This window comes from Passer domesticus, chromosome 12 (genome assembly GCF_036417665.1).
Source record: "Passer domesticus isolate bPasDom1 chromosome 12, bPasDom1.hap1, whole genome shotgun sequence".
NCBI lineage: Eukaryota > Metazoa > Chordata > Aves > Passeriformes > Passeridae > Passer > Passer domesticus.
In genome coordinates, this window is record NC_087485.1 from 6,190,449 (window position 1) to 6,213,234 (window position 22,786).

At 51.5% G+C, this 22,786-nt stretch overlaps 3 protein-coding genes across 8 annotated transcripts; 1 reads left to right on the plus strand and 2 right to left on the minus strand.

Annotated features, from left to right (window-relative positions):
• Positions 1-15: 15 nt before the first annotated feature.
• Positions 16-7,279, minus strand: COQ9 (coenzyme Q9). Its single transcript, XM_064387004.1, has 9 exons — positions 7,122-7,279; positions 6,251-6,422; positions 5,531-5,666; positions 5,042-5,184; positions 4,693-4,777; positions 3,412-3,516; positions 1,760-1,915; positions 1,350-1,403; positions 16-104 (listed from the first exon to the last, which is right to left on the minus strand). The coding sequence occupies exons 1-9, from the start codon at positions 7,177-7,179 to the stop codon at positions 69-71; spliced, it is 945 nt and encodes a 314-aa protein (XP_064243074.1). The 5' UTR covers positions 7,180-7,279; the 3' UTR covers positions 16-68.
• On the plus strand, positions 7,120-14,430 carry CIAPIN1 (cytokine induced apoptosis inhibitor 1). Its single transcript, XM_064387005.1, has 9 exons — positions 7,120-7,267; positions 9,438-9,610; positions 9,899-10,051; positions 10,903-10,979; positions 11,221-11,389; positions 11,595-11,668; positions 11,997-12,112; positions 12,634-12,703; positions 13,214-14,430. Exons 2-9 carry the CDS (start codon positions 9,454-9,456, stop codon positions 13,322-13,324), a joined length of 927 nt encoding a protein of 308 aa, XP_064243075.1. The 5' UTR covers positions 7,120-7,267; positions 9,438-9,453; the 3' UTR covers positions 13,325-14,430.
• LOC135279555 (uncharacterized) lies at positions 14,289-22,786 on the minus strand. Of its 6 annotated transcripts, none has more exons than XM_064387008.1 (6): positions 22,652-22,786; positions 18,988-19,380; positions 18,532-18,582; positions 18,076-18,180; positions 17,564-17,610; positions 14,289-17,270 (listed from the first exon to the last, which is right to left on the minus strand). In XM_064387008.1, exons 1-6 carry the CDS (start codon positions 22,665-22,667, stop codon positions 17,082-17,084), a joined length of 801 nt encoding a protein of 266 aa, XP_064243078.1. In that variant the 5' UTR covers positions 22,668-22,786; the 3' UTR covers positions 14,289-17,081. The 6 variants fall into 6 exon arrangements, with proteins under 6 accessions (XP_064243078.1, XP_064243076.1, XP_064243077.1 ...); XM_064387006.1 differs by lacking the exon at positions 22,652-22,786 and adding an exon at positions 20,614-22,562; XM_064387007.1 differs by lacking the exon at positions 22,652-22,786 and adding an exon at positions 20,614-21,075 and having other exon boundaries at positions 17,573-17,610.

Consider the following 22,786-nt stretch of genomic DNA (forward strand, 5'->3'; position numbering starts at 1 on the left):
AAAAAGAGTCCGTGCCAGGCTGAGTACGACTTTATTGGTGCCGGGGAAGGGCCGCCGCCGCCGCCGCCTCACCGGCGCTGGTTCAGCCCCGCCAGGTTCTTGATCTGTGGGCACAGGGAGAACGGCGTTAGTGCCCCTGCCCGGCAGCAGGGACGCGGGGCCGAGAGGCAGCTCTGGGCCGGGCAGGAATCACACCGGAGCCGCTGCGGCTGCCCCGGGACCGGAGCCTGCCCTCCCGGCCCGCAGGTTTCAGCTTGGGTTTATTTCTGCGGCCACGCAGACCTGGGCAGTGAATCTGTGCTTTTGGGGCATCAGCCGGCTCAGCCATCCTGCAGAGGCCTGTAGAGCTGAGCGCTGCTGTGCAGGAACACAGCTCGGGACACCCCGCAGGGGAGGCTCGGAATGTGCTCCCCACCAGGGATGTACTGGGGTGATTCTGCCCTAAAACACCTGCTTACAGCCCACCCCTCCAGAACCATCCAGGTTTATCCGGATCTGTGCAGGGACACACCAAACACCGGCACTGGGACACACCAAACATCGGCACCGGGAGATGTCCCCGACCCGAGGGCACCTGTGGATGTAAAACAGCCCGGGGTTCTCCAGGGGAGGATCCTTTTGGCATGTGCAGGTAGGAGAGATACTAAATTCCACCACAACTGCAGGGGGAAGGAGGTGGGAGAAATTCTTGGCAAGTGCTTCATCAGTAAAAATAATGTCTAATTCATGTCCCAGCCTATTTGTCTTGTCCTGCTACAAGGTAAATGGATTCCTGATAACGAGGAAATCACTTTGTTGCTAAATGAAATGGGAGTTGTCCAAAAATAGAACCACAGCGAGGCCCTGAAGCCCTTCAAAAGTCACTCCTGGGTACACAAAGGGTTATTTTGTATCCCAGAGGAATTGCAGTTGCCTCTGCACGGACAGAAAGCGGGCCAGGACACCACCAAGGGAATGAATCCTTGGAAGGACACTGAAGTCAAATGAAAGAGCTTGAGGAAGTCACCGTGCTGTGGCCCAGGGACTGGTGCCACCTCCCAAGTATCCATGGGGCCACTAAGCACAAGGGCTGGCACAGGAGAGATCTTTGGAGAACAGCTGGATTTATTCTGATCACCTGTCTCTCATCCCTGCAGCTTCAGACTTAATTTCCTTATGCTCTGTTCAAGTTCTTTCACCACAAAACAGTGAACTAACCTCAAACTACCAAGGAAATCACCCTTAAATAAACCTAATTCATGAAAGACAATAGTTTTTCCACGTTGTCCTCTAGATTTGGGAGCAGAACACATGCTGACATTCAGAAGCAATTCTGCTCTCACAGCCCTGCTTGTTTCAGCATTACTTACAGTCACTGCAGCTCCCATCAGGCCCTGCACAACAGCTTCTCCAGTGGATTGTACCTGGGGGAGACAGGGAGAACACGACCTTTGCTTCCTGCAGTTGCACCCGTGGCCCCCAAACACAGAGAAAATGTACAACAAACATGAATCTGCTACAGAAAGGTGCTGGCAGGACTGCAGACAAGTGACAGCCACAGGGCACATGGAAGGGGTTTCCTGGGATGTCTCCTAACCACTGGGACAGTGACAGAGAGGGCACCTCCATGTCAGTTTAGTAAAAACCACACCATCAAGTATTGATTTTGAGCTGACAGCAGCCAGGGGTCTCCCAGCAGATGTGCTGATGGAAAAGCCAGGCGAGCCCCACATTTCCTTATGCAGAGGGATGTGCTGCAGCACTCTGTCCCTAGGCTCACCTGAGTGGCTGTGTTGCTCATGGTCATGGCATCAGCCACTCTGTTTGCCAGGAAGCGCCACGTGTCCTCGAAGCCAGGGGACGAGTCCTGCAGCATCACCAGCTCCGTGGTGTTGTAGATGCCAGTGAGCACGGCCCGCCGAGTGTACCAGTTAAACTGCAGGGCACAGGGAGAGACAGCTGTGAGCTGGCTGCACACCAGAGTGCAGAGAGCAGCAAGGGAAACTCCCACACCCACAGCACGTGATGCCCCACAGAGAGGAATTTGCCATTTGCAGCTGGATCTTGCAGGGCCTGAGACAAAACTCTTTCTATTCTCTTTCTGCTCCTAAAAACCCACCTGAAGGGGTGTCTGAGGCTTGAGAATTCTCACATCCAGAGTGCAGAGAGCAGCAAGGGAAACTCCCACACCCACAGCACGTGATGCCCCACAGAGAGGAATTTGCCATTTGCAGCTGGATCTTGCAGGGCCTGAGACAAAACTCTTTCTATTCTCTTCCTGCTCCTAAAAACCCACCTGAAGGGGTGTCTGAGGCTTGAGAATTCTCACATCCAGAGAGCAGCAAGGGAAACTCCCATACCCACAGCACGTGATGCCCCACAGAGAGGAATTTGCCATTTGCAGCTGGATCTCTCAGACAAAACTCTTTCTGTTCTCCTCCTGTTCCTAAAAACCCACCTGAAGGGGTGTCTGAGGCATGAGAATTCTCTGCCTGGCTCCTGGTGTTGGGAAGAGGGATCTGCTGTGAGAGACTTTAAACCCCATTACTGGGAAAGAGGGAGCAGGCTCAGCACCACAGTTTTCCTGGAAAACTCATGCAACCAGCCAGGAGGTGCAAACAAAACACAACTTTAGAACCTCTCCTAATCCTGCATCAGTGAGACTTTAGGAACAGCTCAGTGCAGACACTGGCTCCAACACGTTGATTTGACTTGCATAACATGGAAGGGACTTTCAGTTCCTGAAGCAATTGTGTCCTTTCAGTTGTCTTCTGGTTTATTCCTTTAATTTTTCTGCTGTCTTATTTATTTTTCACTTCAGTAGCTTCTCTTTTATACACAGATAAAAGAAGCTTATTAAAGTAGTTTGTTAAAATGGCTCATTTAGCTTTTTCCATCTCACCCTCCATCTATAAGAATTAAAGTAATTTATTAATTGCTATAATTAAGGTTATAATTTTCTTTTATTTCCTGCCAGAAAGATGAAAGCTTTAATAAGCTACTGGTATTTTTAGGTAGGTTCTTTAAAGGTTTTCAAGTCAAGTCTGTAAATGCTATTGCTGGTAGAAGAGAGCTGTTTGACAGACCCACTGCTCATTCACTGAAAACTGGATTAACCTCTCAATCTCAAAATCTCAACAACTTTGTCTGTGTCTTCAAAAAAGAAAAAAGAAGAGCACTTAAGAGCCTAGGAAAGTAGGTCCTTTTAATTTGCACTAATCCCATTGGCAGTAATTTGCATTCAGTCTCAGTGGCTCTTAAGTCTCTCTAGAAATTAAGTTTAAAAGGACCCTTGGGTGCCTCTGAAATGCCCTCTTCACTCAACAGATGGGCCATCTGCAGAGGGACTCAGCCCCTCTCCTATCTGAGCCTGTGATTTTGCCAAAGTGCTGAGGGGTGGAACCAGCTTGTCCCCAAAGCACAAGGACTCACATCTGTGGACTGGTCCCCAGCATAGTGCCAGATGTCATCAATCATGCTGGTGAGGAGGTTGAGGCTGGAGGGGATGTTACGTGGCAGCAACAGGACACTCAGGGCCTGCAAAGGAAACACACACAGAAATGGGAGCCAACGAGAGAAGGATGTTACACCACAGGAGACCAACACTGCTCTGCCCTGTTTTCCTTTCCCTGCTGCTGCTGACTTGCCTCCAGCTCCCAGTGACAAGTGCTCCCAGCTCTCTGCAGTCCTTCCAAGCAGCAGGATGTGCAGGGAGCACACAGTGGGGCTCAGTAAGTGGCACAGTAAGTTCAGACCTCAGCCTGTACTGGCCCAAAGATCTCTGCTCAGTTCAAACATCCCTGTGCTGTCTCTGCTGAGCTGCCTCTCTGGCATGGAAACATCAGAGCCTGAGCTGACTCACACTGTGCTGTGCCCCTGTGGGCAGGGAGTCACATCTCTCATTTCTCTGAATTTGACTTTGAACTCAGAGCTGCAACCACGGGCAGAACAGCGCCAGCCATAATGGCCCTGCTGGGATCCTGCAGCCTTTGAACATAATCACACAGTGCCAGGAGAGACACAAACCACCCACATCCTTCACAAGGCAAATTATGCTAATCTGAAAGAAGAACATGAAGCCTGTGCTCTCTCTCTGTGCATGGGGTGCAGGATTCAGCTGCCCAGAGGCCAGCAGTGGCTCTGGACAGAGGCTGACATGGCAGCAATCTTTGCAGCCCAAGATTAGGAACTCTTTGCTTGTCACTGTAGCCACAATTCAATTCCTTTCCCACTGTGGGAAGAATGGCTTCAGAGTTAAATGTGAATTTAGAAGCATGGAGCCCTCCCAGATGAGCTCTACCCTCAGGCTGCCAGGGTTTGTCAGTCACACACTCGAAGGACAGTTCCCTGCAGCAAAGCAGTTCTGCATTTCCAGGTGTGAGGTGATCCCAGTGCAGCCACAACACTGTACAGAGCCTGGCTCTGCACACAGGACTGAGCAGAGACACAGGGAATCCCCTGGGGATGCCAGAGGGGTGGAGGGAACAACAGAGAGCTTTGCCTTTCCAGAACTGCGAGAAACAGTTGCTCTAAGGTCACCTTTAACTGCCTCCTTCCAAGGCTGCTCTCCTCTTGAAGGCTACTAATCATGTGAAAGCAGCCAGGGCTTCATTTACTACCTTCAACTAATCTGGTGGAGAGACTATGTTGAAAGTTACAGGGTGTTTAAAGTATACACAAGCAAAAGAGACAATGTTGATATTACTTTTATACCTGGGGCCATTTCTCAATATATGGAATCAGCATCCTCAGTCTGGCTTCCACAGCATCTTTCAGGAATTCATCTATAGGCTTCTTCCTGAGTAAGGAAAAAAAAATAGGAAGGATATCCAAGTTAAACTCAATTCTTATCTTGAAAGATCAATCTCCACCTGGTTGAGCAATAGATAAGCAAAGCATTATATATCCTTCATGCTTTTGGTCCTAGTCTGTATCTGGGAAGATGGTTTCATTTGGGTAAATCATACTTTTAACTTAAAGTATCTGTGTTCAAGGTGGCCTCTCTGTCTACCCAGCTCCCAAAATCTGCAAATGAAGTCATTTGTTCACACCCAGTACTCACTCTGCTTCTCCCAGCTGCACCAGTTTCTGCTCCTTCTTCAGCAGCTCAGACAATTTGGTGTTGCACTCAGACACGAAGTGCAGGATCAGTTCACTGCCATCACTGTGAAACAGCCCTGCTGCAGCAACAGAGAGGCCCAGGGTCTGTAGGGAAGAAGAGAGAAGCACAGCCCAGGTCAGACACTGCTAAGCAGGATCCAGCTACAAAAAGCTGCATTTATTTTGTGAAAGACATTATGTGAATTTAAACAAAACATTAGAAAGTGCTTCCTAGACACGTTCTCTCTTTAGGATTCACTACTCTGCGTTGTGCCTTAGTCTGACTCTGAAGGGTTATCCTGTAGCAGCTGGGTTTCCTTCCTGCCCAGCAGCATTTGCTGACTAGGGTGCATCGCCCAAGAGTATGTGGGGGAAGCATGCAGGCCTGGCTGTCCCTGCACTTCAGCTTCATCCAGTTTTCAACTGGTTTGTTGCTTCTCTCCCCACATACCTTGGCTCCCTCTGCAATGGCCTCTGCAGTCCAGCCATGCTCAGGCACAAACTCCAGCGCCGCTGTGAGGATTCGATGCTGCAGCTGCTCCTCGCTCTCATAGTCCTCAGACTCCTGGCCGCCCGGGCCAGTGTAACTATGAGAAGGCATTGTTACAGTGAGGGGAGTGTCACCACAGACAGCAGAGCCCTGGCTCTGCCGCTCGCTGACACCAGGCACTTTTTGAGACTGCTTAGTACAAATCTGGCCTCCTGCAGTAAAATCCTTCCCTGGCCAGAAAAATGATTCTTAACGAACCTTTGCTGAGAGAGAAGAGAAAAATAAGGGAAGGAGGGCTCAGTGGAGATGCCTGCATGGAGACCAATCAGCCCCACATTCCCCTCCTTTACAGGAAACTAAACTATAATCTTTTCCAACACGGGCTTTATACTATGGGCATATGGACAACACATGGTCCCTGGTTTTTTAGATTCACACAAAAATCCAGAAGCAAAGACTTGCGCTTTGCAGACAAGAGAGTTTCCCTCTTGAAAGCAAGCCCCATGCTGTTTCCATGGTGGAATTTGCACGGTCACAGCAAACCAGCTCTCCAGCTGCTGCAGTCTGGGGCTCCTTAACTCTGCATCTCGTTGTCTTCCAGTTTCAGATGTGAGGTTCAGGAAAGCAAAAGCCCTCCGCTCCTCTGTCGGTGGGACAGTGCTAGAAGGAGTTGTGAGTTACCTGGGGTGCGGGCCCTGAGGTTTCTCTTCAGGCTGGTGGCCAGCTGGAGGTGAATCAAAGTGCTGCTGAGAGGAGGATGCCCATGGCTCCTTCTTGTGCTCATCAGAGTTCCCCCTCAGCGCGGCCGAGGCCTGCAGGGCACGGAGTGGTGGGTATTGCTGGCACCTGACCACTGCAAGGCAAACCAACAGTCAGCATCCCCTTCCCACACCACGAGGCACGGAAAATCAAGGTGGAGAGGGTTGTGGTGAACGCAGCTGAAAAGAACACAAATTCATAGTGGCTTTTTTTATGCTTCTGTTAAGTGCCGCTCTCAGCTGAGCTAATGTCTACGTGAACACAGCAAAAATGTTTTGTGAGGGAAAGAGCAGTGCAGAAATGGCATGTACTGCAAATTGTTCCTCAATCTCAGACTGAAGACCAGGCACCCAAACATGCCCTCTCCCCATTTTGGTCCCTGATTAAGGAGTTGGGAGGGAGGTGCTGCCCTGTGAGCAGGGGATATAAGGCAAGTCCGGCTGCTGAGCTGAGGAGCGACACCAACGCTAATCACTGAGTGATCACTCAACGGCACCCCGCGGGAACTTTTAATTTAGCTGCTGGCTTTTCGATTTGGCTTTTTTTTTTTTTTTATCAATTGGGTTTCACGGCCCACGCTTCTAACGACAAGCACCACGGAGCAGCCCCGCGGCCAAACCCACCGGCTCGGCGGCGGCCCCGCTCCCCTCACAGCCCCGGTGCCCTTCACCTCACCTTGCCCCGCCCCGCCCCGCCCGCCGGGCCGCGCGCACGGGGGCGCGCACGGGCGCGCGCTCCCCCTCCCCTCCCCTCCGCGTCCCGGGCGCGCCCCCGCCGCCCGCCCGCCCCTCACCCGCGCGGCCCCGCCACAGCCGCCAGCCCGCGCGCCGCAGCCCGCCCGCCGCCGCCATCTTGGAAGCGGGCAGAGCGCGATGACGTCACGGTGACGGCGTCAGGCCGGGACGAGCGAGCGGAGCCGAGCGGGCCGGGCCGCGGGAGGTGAGCGGCGCTGCCCCTTTCCCCTTAAAAATCCCTCGTGAGCGCCGGGGGTGGGTGTGCCATGTGTAAGTAATTCCTTCACGAAGTTTCCTCACGCCTCCTGTCCCTGCTGCCGCTGAACCGTCCGTGCTCGGTGACCGAGAGGTTCATTGCACCGGCCGTAGGGCCCGCAGCCTTGGGGAGCCGGAGCGTTCCCCGGGGGAGCCGGAGCGTTCCCCGGGGGAGCCGGAGCGTTCCGGGGGAGCCGGAGCGTTCCGGGGGAGCCGGAGCGTTCCGGGAGAGCCGGAGCGTTCCGGGAGAGCCGGAGCGTTCCCGGGAGAGCCGGAGCGTTCCGGGGAGCCGGAGCGTTCCCGGGGAGCCGGAGCGTTCCCGGGGAGCCGGAGCGTTCCCGGAGAGCCGGAGCGTTCCCGGGGAGCCGGAGCGTTCCCGGGGAGCCGGAGCGTTCTCGGGGGAGCCGGAGCGTTCTCGGGGGAGCCGGAGCGTTCTCGGGGAGCCGGAGCGTTCCCGGGGAGCCGGAGCGTTCCCGGGGGAGCCGGAGCGTTCCCGGAGACCCGGAGCGTTCCCGGCCGCTGGAAGCCGGCTGTGCTGCGTCAGGAGGCTGCAGTTTACAGCCCTGGAACGGTTGGGGTTGGAAAGAACTGTCGGGATTATCCCATTCCACCACAGCAGCTTTCTGATCTGCGCTGTGGTTTAACCCCTTCCTTGGCCCGTTCCTCGGGGACTGTTAGTGTGTGTGACACGAGATAAGGGCCCCTCCATGCCCCCCGCACGGGATCCGCGGCCTCGCCTCATCTCAGGGAGGTGGCGTTGCTGTTGATGCAGTTTGGGCTCTGACTGATCCTGCAGGGTCACAGCCTGCTGCTCAGAGAGGAAGCTGTGACTTAGGGTTTATCTTTCCCACCTTGGCCTAGCAGCTTAAGTGTCTTTTGAGATTTTCAGCCTTCTTCTTGGGAAAGGTGACTTTTTAATGGGATTGATATATGTGATTACAAATGTTGTTGTCTGCTGTAGCTGCTTAGCTTGTGTCACACCTGCAAAACCAGCTGTGAGATGTTGCAACCTGCAGTGTACATCCAAGGTGTATATTCCCTACTGCGTTGGCATGGTGGTTGTTTTAGTGTGAATTCCTACCACAGTAGCTCAGGAAAGGCACAGGTTGTCCCCTTCTGAGCTTGTTGGCAGTTTCCAGGAGGGAGGGAGGAGTCCACAACACACAGAGCCAGAAGAACTGTGGGTCAAAATCCACTCCCCACCTCACTGCAGTTAAATTTGGTACAGCATATCCATGAGCTGTGCTCTAGTGACAGCGTGGTGGCAGTAGGGCATTGCCCAGGATGTGTGATGTAGCAATTCCTGGTACAGACCTTGCCTACAACTGTCTCTCCAGAAATAGGTGTGTCGTTTCCAGCTAATTGAAGGTACACTGGGCAACTGTTCTGGTCAGCAGTGCTCTCTGTTCTCTGTGGTTGTGTTAAATTAGGAAGAAAATAGGTTTGTGTTGGATAGAGGAAAGAGGGGAGGTCATCGGGTTCAGTGCTGGTGCTGCTCTGAGATCAGGTGATGGTGGGATACTATTGCCATGCAAGGAATACAATCTCATATAAAATATCAGTGGAGACAGCTTTCTCAAAACTGGCACTGCACATTCTGTTCTGCTCCTCCCTCCCTGTAATTTGCTCACCCAATGGCACCAATCATAACGGTGGGAAGAGCCTCAATCTGGAATGCTGGGATTGCTGAAAGTTACTTTTTTTCTTCTCATGTACCGCATAAGTAAACTCCGCTAGGTCCTGTTTGGAGTAGGAGACACAAGGCAGTGTTTAATGTCAAATAGCTGTCACTGCTCAGGAAATCCAGAAATCCTGTGTTTGTCTTATTCAGATTTTTAAGGAAAGCAGGTAAGTATTTGTGTTACTTTGTTGGTTTCTTTAAAGCATGGCTCACAGTCTCCCAGCAGTGAACTGGAGAGAAGCTGAGTTATGCCCTGAAGTGTAGCTCTTTCTTCATGTCCTGCTAACGCTCAGTTTGTGGGAACTTTGTGTTGCCCATTTCCAGAAAATTATCCCCATTTATTAAAACAACTCCCCAGCTGATTCAGTCACAGTCCACAGAGGCACTTACCCTTCCTCTCTCTTCCCCCCGTTCCTCCCCCTGCCCCTGGGGGTTTCAGGTTTGCTGCTGCTGGCATGGGGGAGTACGGAGTGGCTCTGGGCCAGCGCGTGGCCATCATCTGGGACAGCTCCTCGCCCGTCGAAGCCCTGAAGAATTTGGTGGATAAAATCCAGTCACTGGTGGGAGCTGATAATCATATCTCTGTGGAAAATGTTAACCAGCTGTCTCGCTGTAAGAATGAGCTTAAATTTTCACTGTTTCCTTAAAAGGGAGGGGGTTCTGCTGCTGTGTGATCCAACAGCTTCCCACTTTGGGAGTCAGCACTCAGAACACTGACAGCACCTGCCTCTTATCTGGGCAGTACAGCAGGGGAAGTGATGCACCGTGGCTGTGCTTCTAAGATTGGTGTCTTTAATCAGTTCCTGCTGTTGTACTCAAGCATGAGGGGTGAGGGAGGTGGCGCTGGTGTTTTAAGCTCTGTGTGTACATGTTCAGTTGTACCATCTTGCTCTTTTTCAGCGGCTCACAGGGAGTCCAGTTTCGATGTCATCCTCTCTGGCATGGTTCCAGGCAGCACAGCCCAGCACAGTGTGGAGCTCCTGGCAGAAGTAGCTCGGATACTTAAGCCAGGGGGCCGTGTCCTCCTGAAAGAACCCGTGGTTACAGAGTCAGGTGAGAGAATCTTGCTTCCATGGCAACAGAGCATTTCTCATGAGGACTAGGCTGAAATAGAAAGGACAGGAACCCTGATCAACATTGAGAGATTTTCATTCTCCTGACACACTAACTCAAATCACAAGGTTTATATCCTGTGCTTATCCTGGTAACATCAGAGATGTTTGCAGTCACTCTCCTATCAAAGATGCTGGATAGGTTTGTTCCTAAACTGCAGTGAAAAGCTTCAGTGATCACTGCTTTCTCCCCAGAGTGCGGTGTTAAGTAGTTGCAGATGTTGTGTTTCTGAGGAGCTTCTGAAGTGGATTTAAAAACAGGTCACAGATGCTGAAGAGATTGTCCCAGAAGTGCATTGAGAAATAGTTGTCCAGAAAAGGTTAAAAGTCTTTGGACTGAGTTTGAGGAGAAAAGCCAGAGCACCTGCCATGGGACAGCTGGAGAAGCCATGAGAAGGCAAACACAAGATGATTTCTTAATGTAGTGTGTTCATTTAGGAGCCCATGTTGTGAAAACTTCACGAGTAGTTTAATAGGTAAAAATGTTGGGGAGGGAGTTTGTTTGGGGATTTGTTAAAATCCTTTTTTGATGGGTATTGGTTGGATTGAGAAATGTTTTGGCATATATAGAACATATTTGGAGCCAGAATGGCTTTGTGACCCCACACTGTTATTCTAATGAACAAGCTACTGCTGCTTTTTCTGGTTTGTTCTGTCATCTGGAAAGGGCCCAATTTTGGTGCAGAAGTTTGGCTCAAGTACTTCCCTCTAAAGTTCTTGCTCTTTCAGGTTTCTCAGTGGGCTGTATTCTTGTTCTTGCCTTCTCCTACTCTCTCCTTTTGTGTCTTGCAGGAGACAATGGCAAAATCAAGACAGCAGCCAAGCTCCTCACAACTCTGACTCTCTCTGGGTTGGTGGAAGTGAAGGAGGTAGGGATATGTTTACCATTTCCAGAAATGCCCTTGGGCAGTTACCTGGGGATTTGTTGGGTGATGAGGTTTTTAGCTATCCTGGTTTGCCATAAATGTGATGGCCACTGCCTGGCACAAACTTTAGTTACTGTCAGCATAGTTGTTTTCTTTAGGATTGAAAATCTGTTCACTGGAATGCTGGGCTTGGTGTTAAAAGAAGGGGTTCTGCATATGGTTAAGCTGAAATCTTTCTTGGCAGCTGCAAAAGGAAGCACTGACCCCAGAGGAGGCCCAGTCTGTTGGAGAACGTCTGGGTTACCAAGGCAATGACCTTGTCATTATTCAGATAGAAGGCAGGAAGCCCAATTTTGAAGTGGGATCCTCAAGTCAGCTCAAACTTTCCTTTGCCAAGACACCTGCTCCTTCAGGTAAGGAGTGGTGCATGCTGCATATCTGATTTTGTGGCTCTCAGTGACAAGCACCACTTGCAACAGGGAGACAGTTCCCAAGCAGGGAGTGCTACAGCAAAAAGCTATGAAATGGGGCTTTCCAAAGTTGCTTGAACTCTTATTTTTTGGAGTAGATGGGGCAAAGGCTGGAATAACTACTATTCTTCCTTTGTTTTGGCTCCAGCAAAATCCCCTGTGGACCCAGCTGCTGCCAAGCTGTGGACACTGTCTGCCAATGATATGAATGATGAAGAGATGGTAAGTGGTTTTCTTTGTGAGGCTTTGCTGTTCCTTCTCTCTCCCCATTCCTTCCTGTTCTAAATACTTTCAGTCGTGCCTCTTAGGAAGCTGTACAACTTCAGAGGTAGAAAAACCTCCCTAGGGCAAAATAGTTCATCTCCTTTATGGGGTCTGGAGAGCTCGGTGATGTGGTGAGGGCAGAGAGGAGACAGGGATAAGAGGGCAGAGCTGCAGCTCTTTAATGCCAGTGTACAGAGAGCACCATTTCTTTGAATGTAACTCAGCAGTGTCATTCCCTACTGAAAAGTCCATTTCCTGAATTTTGTCTCCCATGATGTGTTTTCAGGATCTTTTGGACTCTGATGAGCTGTTGGATTCAGAGGATTTGAAAAAGCCAGATCCATCGTCCCTCAGAGCTCCAACCTGCAAAGAAAAGGGCAAAAAGAAAGCCTGCAAGAACTGGTCAGTGCTGGAATTCATGTATCAGTGAACCTTTCAACTGCTGTATTAAGAGTTGGAGGGATTTAAAAAAGATTGTGGGCAATTTGCTGTTCCTCAGAGCCCAAGTTTCTTAGTTCATGTCCTTTCTTATCTTAATTATTGGAATGTAAATCCAAATACAGTGAAAATTGGCCTGTGACTGCTACAAATTATCACAATGGTGTATATTATCAACAGCCATCTTGGAGGTGACTGATAGCTTGTGCAGCTTGCCTAAAACCCTGGTTTCTCACGTTCCAAGGAGAAACAGCACATATAGCAAGTGCTGTAGTGTCATTTCCCACTCAGTTTAAACTTGAGTGTTTCAACACTCGTTATACAAACCGTGGTGTTGAAGAGCAAAGTGAGGAGCGTGAGTGCCAGAGTCAGCTGTGTCGTGTGACAGAGTGAGGGCTGTTGCATGTGAGTTGGGCTGGCACAAGTGTTGATGACTCATGACCTTTAAGCAGAAACATGCAGGTGACTTCTTTGTTTTTCTGCAGCACATGTGGCCTGGCTGAAGAACTGGAACAGGAGAAGAAGGGCTCACAGCCCAAATCTGCTTGTGGAAATGTAATTAGTATTTTTTTTCTTTATACTATGGTTTGCAGTATATGATCTCTATGTAGGAATTGTGTTCCCTAGTCACTGCAGCCTGAGCTGGATCACTGCTTCCACACACTGCATGTGCAGCTTGTGCAGAGCTTCAGCCTTTGCCCTGTGCCCATGTGCTCTGTACCAGCACATGCAGTCTGTTCTGACTCCCTGGGGCAATCAGAGTGAGCAGTGACCCTTTCCCTCTCTGCTCATGGCCTAACCAGGGACCTGCCCGGGGAGGATTGCCTTGTGGGAGCTCAGGGGGCTGCCCCAGCCTGGCCCCCCCAGTGGGGTGGAAACTGATTTCCATGTGAGCCTGCACAGCTCTGCCATCCACATTAACAGATGTGTTGAGAAGGGAAGCAGTTTCTGTGCTCACAGATGCTGAGGAGCATGACATCTCTTGACCTGGAGAAACCATATCACAGGGGAAGACACCTGAAAGTGGCACCTGATTACAGACAGTGCTTTTCTTTCCCTTGCCAGTGTTACCTGGGAGATGCATTCCGCTGTGCCAGCTGCCCTTACCTGGGGATGCCTGCCTTCAAGCCTGGGGAGAAGATTCTCCTGCCAGAAAACCAGCTGCACGATGCCTAACAAAGACATGTCCTGCCAAGGACTCTGCTGCTTTTCCATCACTCTGAGGTTCTTCCTGCAGTCCTCATCCTCTCAAACTCATGCTCTCCAGCCAGTGCTCCATATGGGGAGGGACACTGCGGGCACTGACACTGCTGTGAGCTCACCACTTGTCATCAACTTTGGGCTAGCTGATCCTCTGGTGACAAGTCACGTCTTAGACTTCATGTTACACCTTGTTTTGGCTGGCCTGCCTTGATCCTGGGCGCTGGTCACAGCGTGTCCCACCAGCAGAGGGAAGTACAGTCACGTGTCAGGTTGAACTTGTGTGCCTGTGGCATTTCCCTTGCCTGTGTCCTACAGCTCTAATTAGTCCTGATTTTCCCTGGTGAATCAGCAGCTCTGGCTCAGCCCCTGGGTGATGGGGTCCCGCTCTCTTTGAAATTTTAGCCTGCAGCCCCTCATGTGGAGATGGTTCAGCAGCTCCTGTGGCAAGTCAGGAGCAGGGAGTACACTTAGCAGTGTGTACTCTTAGCAGTGTGCATGGGAAAGGCTGGCAGGCATAATGAATTTCCAAGTGTATAGGGAGCTCCTTCCCCAGCTGTTTTTAGCAAAATGACAAAGATTCAGTCCCACCAAGAACTCCTGCCTTTAAGGCAGGGAGCTGATGAAACAAGATCTGTCTTGTCTCCCCACAGCTTTAGTCCAACACGAGCTGATAACACAAGGGCAACCTGAGACTATCACCTCTCTTGGTGGTTACCCAGGTGAGTTACCTGCAGTGTCAAATACATAAGAACATAGCAATAACTTAATTTCTAGATGATCTGTGGTGGCCCTCTGCTCCCTCTCCATGAGATACTATTTATTTGTGTAGTTACTACCCTGAAGCATCCTGCAGGTGTGGGATCAGGGTGCTGTTCACATTTTGTGCTGGGCTTGCTTCTCTCCCATGGAGGGGGAGGAGGAAAGCCCACATTCAGTGTCTCAGTGGGGACTGCTTTGTTTGGAGCTCTTGCTCTGCAGGATGTGACTTCTTCTTGTGTGCTATCTGAGTTACTAAACTCATGGAGAGGGCTGGGATGAAAGGCTGTTCTGTTCTTGAAATAAAAGTGACCAATAGTAAAGCCTTTGTTTTAAGGCTGGTATTAGTGGTATTCTTCTACTCAGCCTCTCAGTGATTTCTTAAACTGTTCAAATGTTAGACTGCATTTTGGAGTTCTGCATAAAGTGTTCCTCTGAAAACTTGACTTGAATATGTGGTATGCACTGGAAACAACAGATGTTAAGGAAAATGTAAGAAAACACCTTTCTGACTGCTCAGATCTGCTCTGGGAATCATTGCCCTAGTGATTGCACAGCCCCAGGCTGGCACTGGTGGGATTGAAGCCCCTTCCTTCCAGAGCACAGCTTTCCCAGACCCCTCTCACTCCTCTCCAGTCCCTGCTTCTGTTGTCAGTGAGAACAGCTCCCAAGGAGACAGGATTTGTGTGATAAACCACCTGTCCCACTAACTTGTTGCTCCTAGCTAGTGATGATCCTAGAAGGAAATGGGCAAAAGCTCTGCACACTGACAGCCTTTGGGGGTTATATTGCCTTTTCCCAGCCTCACTGGTAGTAGGAGCTCAGATCTCTTTATGAGGTCCCTGATAAAGGCAGCCCTTACCCTCAACTCCACTTTCCTCTTGCCCAAACTGGGAGAAGCAGTACTTTTGTTTTCTCTGCATGAGTCAGCCTTCCTTTTTATGGCCAGCAGAGCTTGGGACACACTCTGTGCTCCTGGCTTGGAAACCCATTGTGGATGCTTCACCCACCTGCCTTGGGTGCACACAGGGACAAGGGGCCCTCTGCATGTGGAGGAGCTTGGCCAAGGAGAGCATTGTGTTTATTATTGCTTTACCTTCACACAGTTGCTCAACTGCTTGTGATAGCATCTTTCTGAGAAGTGAAATTTGGAGGCTCAACTCTGGCCATAGTGGCTGCTTCACCTTTTTAAAAATAGCCAATGGGCAAAGATTTCCCCCACCCTTCCTGCCTGCACTGGAGAGGTTGCCTCAGCCAGTTCCTCCAGCAGCCCTGGCTGCCTTTCCCTGCCTCTTGTTCACTGCTGTTACTGCTCCAAGGCTATTTTGTGGCTTCTTGCCTGGTTCCCTGTTAAAAATGCTATCCCAGATCTGATTCCCACTAACCTTGGGCATAAATGAGGATGCAAATGCAGCACTATGAATGTCCCAGCTTCCTCAATTTCATTCATCAATAACTTTCCTGGTGAAGCAATGAGCCATGTTTTCCCCTCCGCTTCTTTTTAAGGCAGTTAAGCAAATACAGAGCCTCTGGCAGCCCGTGTTAGTCTTAATTTGATTTGCACCTTGGCTTTCCAATTTTGCCTCTTGGCAGTTTAGTGAGCATGTCATTCTGCTCACGTCCTTTGTGGTTTTCCTCATGGCCTTCTGTTTTGACCAGTGGGATTCTGAAGAACTCTGCAGCTATATTTGCCTCCTCTGAAACTTCCCCTCCTTCCCTCAGCAATAATAAGTGGTTACCAAGGTTGTTAGTACAAGTCTTAGGTGTCTGGCTCAGCTCTTCTTGAATTCATGAGCAGTCTGTCCCTCTTAGTTGAAGGTTTTTTAAAACCCTTTTCTCTTTAAAATAACAATATAAGTAATTTCATACTATAGACACAAGAGAAGGGCCGTGCTGGTCAGCCCAAGGGCCACCCAGCCTGTAGAGAATCATGGGATCCTTTTAGGTCACAAAAAAGATGTTTGAGTGCAACAGTTACACCATCACTGCCAGGCTTGTGCAGGTGCTTATGTCACTGGTGGCAGGGATGTTGATGGGGCACTGAATGGAACCTGGTCATGCAGGTGCTGATGATGTCATGCCACCATGATGAGGTGGGTTGTTTAATGTTGGACATCTGCCCAAGTTGGATCATATGCCCTGAGAATAACCCAGAAGATCTGGACTATCTTTTTGGGGTAATCTCTGAACCTCAGCATCTGTTGTGGATGTAACACTAAATCACTAGAGCTATGTGCTGGTTTGAAACCCAGTGGGAAAGTTAACTCCACTCAAGCTGCTCCTCTTCCAACAGCAGAGGAAACACCAGGCAAGACCACATGTAGGAATCACAGTTTTACTGAAAAACTCGTAATAAACACAACATTATCAATAAAAGAGTACAGAAGAGAGTGCTCTACCCACGAGAAGGGTATTCACCACCAAACCAGCAAAAACACCTAGTTATTCCCAGCACAAAGCAGATCCATGTGCATCACTGCAGCAGCATCTCTGTGAAGCAAGCAATGCTTTTCCATCCTTGCCCCATGTTTCAAGTGAGTGAATGAAACCAAGGTCAACCCACATCACGGCAGGTGCCTGCTCCAGAGAAAATCCAGAATATTGTTATAAGACTTCTCATGGCCAGCACGTGCCATCCAGCACATCCAGGACCAAACTCTTCCCACACAGTGTACAGTGCCATTCCTGAACATGGAACAAGCAGCTAGAGGAGCCTGTCAGCAACTGGAGGCAGTGAAAATAGTTGCTGAGGCTTGGCAGTGCTTGGAGCTGCAGAAGGCAAAGGGAACATGGGCTCAAGAGCCCTGTCCTCACCGTGAGACATGGCTTCTTCAGGGGAACATAAAGCAGGGTTCTGCAGCCACTCGGGGATAATAGATGTCTTTGGTCCCCAAGACTGCACTGCTGTATGAGCTAACACCTGGCTTTTGAGGAGGATGACCCCAAAAGGTGGACAACAAGCTGCTCACCTCCCTCACTTGCCCTCTTCCTTGGGAGAGACATCCACCTCTGTGCAGGCAGCACTGCCATCCCCACCACTCTGCTTCTGTTGCAATGGCTTGATCTCAGTGTAAATGACATTGGAGGAGGCAGATCCTGTCCCCTTCTTTTCAAAATTCAGGTTGGCATAGGTCAGATCCTCAGTCCCTGTCACCGGAGCTGCCTGCAGGGAGAGAGCAATGAGTAGAGCCTTGGCTTTTCTTTCTGTGTCTCCCCTGCTAATACATTTCCACTGGCACAACTCTTTGTGCTGCCCAAGCATCACCCAGATTGCTCAGAAGTGCCACCTACTCAAACACTCATAAGCCCTTATTTAACAGGAATTAATAAGTGTTTAGGACCATGTTTTCAGAAAGCAAAGCTGATTTTACTATGAAATCCTTTAAGTGGGTATTCAACAATGCTTTTTTTGACAGGGAGGAGGAAGCGATACGTGCAAAGCCCCCCATGGCTTACCATACTCACCTGATTCCCCTCTGTCACTTCCCCACTCATGAGCTCTCCTGAAAAAGGAAACCTAGTTTAAATAGTAGCTAAAATAGTGATAATGATCATTACTTTAAATTAAGAAAACAACGAAAGAATGAAGCAAACATCTGCATTGGTCCTGCTTTTGTTGTGGGAGAGGATGAGGCACTGCAGCTCTTTGGCTCTGAAGATGGTCAAAGGGCTGCAGGGGTTGGCAAAGGCTTAAAAGCCCTTGGAGGGGCTGGAGAAGAGCTCTGAGATGGACACTTCTGGATATGCACGACCTGTTTCAGTCACCCAACAGGTTGTGCCATAACCAGACTCCCACCAGCAACTGGCCAGAAGGAAAGGAGGGGGGTGAACCTTCTCACCACACTGGGACAGCTGGTTCAGGAGGATTTGGGAAGGGAACACAGCAAGCAAGAGCAGTAGGATGTCAAAGATGGACATCTCCCAAGCCTGACTTTGTCCAGACCAGCAGTGGAGGAAGAAATGCCAACCTGTTCTGTCCCTTCTGCGCTGCCACAGCAGGAAGGCAATTACCGGCATGTAAAGGAGCGTCCCGACCGCTAAGCCCAGGAAGGTGCACAGGAGGAGGTTGAGTCCTGCACACACAACATCACAGAGGCACTCGTGAGCCACCACCCCCTGCAGGGACACCTGCTGCCACTGCCTCCTTCATGGCAGGCTCAGCTTCTTCCCAAATTTGGGCTTCCAGACCCTGAACCATCTACAGCTTCAGGGTGCTGACAAAATCCAGGGGGTAGTTGGAGCATCAGAGCCCCTTCCCAGCATCACAGCCTCTGATCCACTGGTGCCTACCCCAGCTTGGCAGCAGGTCCCACCCACTCATGGGAAAACACCTGGCTGTTTTCTCCCTTACTGCTCCTCCCTCTTTTTCCCTGAGGACTCCTCCTGCCCTCCACTCTTGCAGCCAGGGGACTGTGGGGACACACCTGTCCAGATCTTTCCTGTGACATCAGTCTGAGGTCCTGCACAGCCACAGCCTGAAAGGCAGAAACACGAGTGAGAGACTGTCCAGAGGCAGAGAACACCCTGCACCCTGCTCTGCTTTGGAGCAGGAGCCTTGACCCCACAGTCCTGGCTGTGCCCCTCCTGCCACCACAGCTCCAGCCATGTCAGTGGTTGGCTGATGTGCTGCAGCTGGAGAAGATGGCAGGTCCTAGGAAAGAACCAACAGCCCAGCAGCTCCATGGTCTGTCCCCTCCAGCTTCGTCCCCCCATCCCATGGTGGGATGAATCTGCCAAAAGCTGCTGTGCTGGGTTGGCTCCTCCAGTTCTCAGGATGGTTTGAGGGGAAGCAGAGCATGGAAGAACCAGAGGAGTGCTGGAGGTAGTGTCCTGCTCTGCCCACTCCTCTCCCCCATGGAAACAGACCCACTGCCACTTACTGAGATATGCTGCTTGCGTGCTGTCCCCAGTGTCTGTCAAGTTTGGTCTTGTGATGAAGACCCCACACACACAGATTCCTGTGCAGGCTGTACACAGGCTTGAGTTGGTGAAATTCCTACAGTTTTCACCCAGAAACACAGTGTTGGTTTGATTTCCAGCATCTGTTGAGTTAGGTGTTGTAATGAAGACCCCAGACACACAGATTCCTGTGTGGGCTGTACACAGGCTTGAGCTGGTGAAATTCATACAGTTTTCTCCCAGAATCACAGTGCTGGTTTGATTCTCCTTCTCCAGACATTCAGAATTGCACCACTTCACCTGCACTGTGAGATTCTCCAAACCAATCTCGAGGTGCACAGTGAAGACTGGCTTTAGCATCTGACTGGCTGTTCCTGGAGGAAACAAAACCAGGTGATAGCTGAAATATAATGACCTTACAGGGTCATGTCCCACGAGTCACTCATTAAAGACACGGTCAAGTGACCATCCTTTTCTGCAGCAGCTGATGATCTTTTCCAAATCTGGCTGCTAATGATTCTAAGCATTCTAACCATGCTAAGCACTCAGCACTGAAATGCTGCGTGTTGACTTGTGCCACTGGATGCTGTGCAGTGCACAAACTCCTCTGTGCCTCAGGAAGGACTGGAAATGTGAGGATCAGGGGGAAGGCACCTCTTCCACCAGTGACACAGGCGCCCAAGCAGGAAGTGCCTCAGGCTCCACCACTTCATGGAGCATGAGGTGGGATTGGGGGATTGGCAGTGGAGAATAGTCAGCCCTGAAGCAAAGAAAATACAGTAAACAGATTCCCTGCAGCCTCTCTGACTTCATCCCACCCCATAATGCTCACTCTGGAGTACTTCAGAATCACTCTCTGAGCTGAAGTCACTTCACATGTTCTCAGCTGAGTTCTCCCTCTCTTACCTCTCCTCAGTCCTTCTTCCCACTCCAAGGGGTGTTAGTGGATTTCTGTCCCTCACCACCTTTGCTGAGTTCAGAACATCTGCCCTTGGACGTGTTCCTTGTGTTCTCCACCCTGCATGTGTATGTTCCTGCATTTGCTTTGCTCAACTTGGCAAAAATGAGCTGGGCCAGATAATTTTTCTTCTCCATACCCCCTCTGCTGTTCTCCACCATTTCTGATGACATCAAACCACTTCACCTCCCTGGCAGTGCTGCTCAAACCTGCCTGGAGCAGACACTGCAAGATGAGACCTAACCCTACCAACACATCAGCTGTGGCTGAAATCTGGTGAGCAAGTCCTGGCTGGAAAAAAAATCCTTTAGGAGGGCTGGTTTTGTCCCAAGGAATATCCACATCTGCCCTGTGAAGCTGACCCCACTCTGCAATAACCAGGCTTATAAGTATTTCTGTTTCCTTCCCCCAGCTGTTTTCTCTCCCTGCTGCTGAAGGCAAAGCTGGTTCAAAGCCCCTGGAGGTCACAGCCTGTGCAAGCACAGCTGCAAGGGGGACCCCTTTGCAAGGCACATGGCAGGGTGCTGCTGCAGAAGAGGGGCTAAATGATGCAAGAGGGGAGGCAAAAGCAGCAGCAGGCACTTTCCACCCCTTCTGCAGGCACAAGCAACGAGGGAAGAGATGAGAAGCAAGGGCACTGGGGACTCACCAACTGGCAGGCAGGTGAGGAGCAGCAGGGGCAGAAAGGTGCTGGCCAGCCAGGGCTCCATGCTTCCCAGCAGCCTCATGGTGACCGTGCTGGTGCCTGGTGGGATCGGCCGGAGCCTCTGTCTCCCCCTGCACTGCGGGGTCACTGCTCAGCCCAGGGCAGCTGAAGCCTTGCTGGGACCTCACCCCTGCACCACTGGGCCAGTTTCCTCTGTGCTCAGACTTCCCCTCTCTTCCCCTTCTCTTGCCTCAGCCCAGTTCTTATCTCCTCTCTTCTCTGATTCCTCCTCTGGTTTCATCCTGACCACATACTCGGCCCTGAGACCTGAGTAATGCCCCGGGAGCTGCTGATGGCCATCCCCACTCCACTAGGGCCCTGCCCAGCAGCTCCTGCCACTTCCCCAGCTTCCTGCGGCACCACCTCCCCACGCCAGCTTTGTTTCACACCAGGGAACGGAGCCCCCGGAGGAAGCGGCACGGCAGGGGGGATGTCCACACCCGTCTGCTGATCGGAGGTGCTCCTGCTGAGCCCAGGTGGGGACACACACACCCTGCCACCCGCAGGGACGTGCGGTTTGACATAGGGATGGGCTTGATCAGAGTGCTCTGCCTGTGGGATGTACCTGCAGAGCCCTGCCCCCGCTCTGGCCACGAGGACCCAGCTCCTGTCACTTCATCGCCACTCCCCTGTGTTTCCCTGCCACCTCCGGCACGAGGGACACAACATCCAGCAGACAGACACAGCTTGTGTCACCCGTGCCACCAAAGGGACAGCAGCCAGCAGGTGCAGGCCCCTCTGTCCCCCAGCCTCTGTGGGTGCAATCTCTGCTGCTCCCCACTGCCAGCCACCACTCTTCCTCTTCACACCCAGAGTGCAGCCTCCTCCCAGCTGCCATTTCCTCCCCTTTAGTTTCTATCAGATCCACAGTAACCCTCCACACCGTGCTGGGCACACACGTGTCTCCAGAGGAAAGGCTGTTCACTGGAGCTCTGCTCCACCAGCCAGTGGAACTGCCTGGCTGAAGCTGGTCTCATCTGTAAACCAGCCCACACGAGAAAGCAGCAACACCAGCACATTTGCTGATGAGATGGCACAAGATCCACGAGAATGACAAGTGAGGGGTTCTGTATCCCTCTTGCTCTCCCCTCTGGACCTCAGCATCTCTTCCCATGCTCTTTCTGATGTTCAGTTCCTGCCTGCATTTGAATCTTCATCTCTCATTTCACAACTGCATTAAACCATGTGTACTTGCTTATTTCCTTCCTTTTCATGTCTATTCTGGTTCTCACGTTTCCTGGCACAGATAAAGCCAAGACCTTCTGAAGCAAGACGTGCCTTCCCCCTGTTCCCAGCTGTAGTGCTGGTGGAACTAAAGGTTAATGTCTTGCTTTCTGCTGACTCCACAGAGGTGCTCTCCTGCCAGAGCCCCTTCCAGCTCCACAGCCACATTCCATGGTGCTCTCTGCCAAGGAGAAGAGAGAGCAGGAAATGACAATGCTGCTGTTAACAACAGGGTGCCCTGCATCAGCAGCAGCTACACCAGGCACTACACAATGTCCACAGCAACAGGGAGGCTGCAGAGCCCCTCAGGAGCTCCCCACTCCCTTGAGGGGCACGAGGGAAATACAGAACCACCAAGGTCTTCTTCTGCAGCTGCTGGGAGCAGCGAGCAGCCCCGTGCGAGGCTGGGGAGGATGAGGCTGTGAGAAGCGCTGTTTCCAGCCGGCCCGCGGTGCCCTCACAGAGCTCTGCCCTGGGGGTCGCGGTGCTCTGTCCCCCAGGGCCGCCACAAGCGATCCTGCCCTCACAGCACTGGGGCTGAGGGGACTCGGGGCCACATCCGCCTGAGGCCCCTGAGCCCTCACGGAGCTGGGCACGGAAGAGCCAGCGCCACAGCAGCTGGTGCCACCGAGCGGGAGGTGCTGGCGGTGTCCCGGGCTCCCTCCGTGAGGCACAGCACCCTCGGGAAGCGGCGGCCGCCCCCGGGACCCCGACCCGGGCACAGCCCGAGAGCCCAGAGCGCCTCACCACAGCTCACCGCGCTGCTCTCCCATTGGCTGATGTCTCTGTCAGTCACCCTAAGCCCCGCCTCCCCGCCCATCTCCAGCCGCAGGATTGGCCGTCCGTCACGCGGCGCCTGAAGCACCCTAGGCGCCGCCATGTTGGGGGCCGC

Coding starts and splice junctions, on each gene's coding strand:
- COQ9 (XM_064387004.1), bottom strand. CDS start 7,179: ATGGCGGCGGCGGGCGGGCTGCGGCGCGCGGGCTGGCGGCTGTGGCGG. Junction 3,517..4,692: donor ATATTGAGAAATGGCCCCAG/GTATAAAAGTAA, acceptor TTTCCTTTGCAG/GCCCTGAGTGTCCTGTTGCT. Junction 105..1,349: donor TGATGGGAGCTGCAGTGACT/GTAAGTAATGCT, acceptor CTGTGCCCACAG/ATCAAGAACCTGGCGGGGCT.
- LOC135279555 (XM_064387006.1), bottom strand. CDS start 20,692: ATGAGGCTGCTGGGAAGCATGGAGCCCTGGCTGGCCAGCACCTTTCTG. Junction 19,381..20,613: donor CCTCACCTGCCTGCCAGTTG/GTGAGTCCCCAG, acceptor TGTTTCCTCCAG/GAACAGCCAGTCAGATGCTA. Junction 18,181..18,531: donor CACAGGAAAGATCTGGACAG/GTGTGTCCCCAC, acceptor TTGTGTGTGCAG/GACTCAACCTCCTCCTGTGC.
- CIAPIN1 (XM_064387005.1), top strand. CDS start 9,454: ATGGGGGAGTACGGAGTGGCTCTGGGCCAGCGCGTGGCCATCATCTGG. Junction 10,052..10,902: donor ACCCGTGGTTACAGAGTCAG/GTGAGAGAATCT, acceptor TGTGTCTTGCAG/GAGACAATGGCAAAATCAAG. Junction 11,390..11,594: donor CAAGACACCTGCTCCTTCAG/GTAAGGAGTGGT, acceptor TTTTGGCTCCAG/CAAAATCCCCTGTGGACCCA.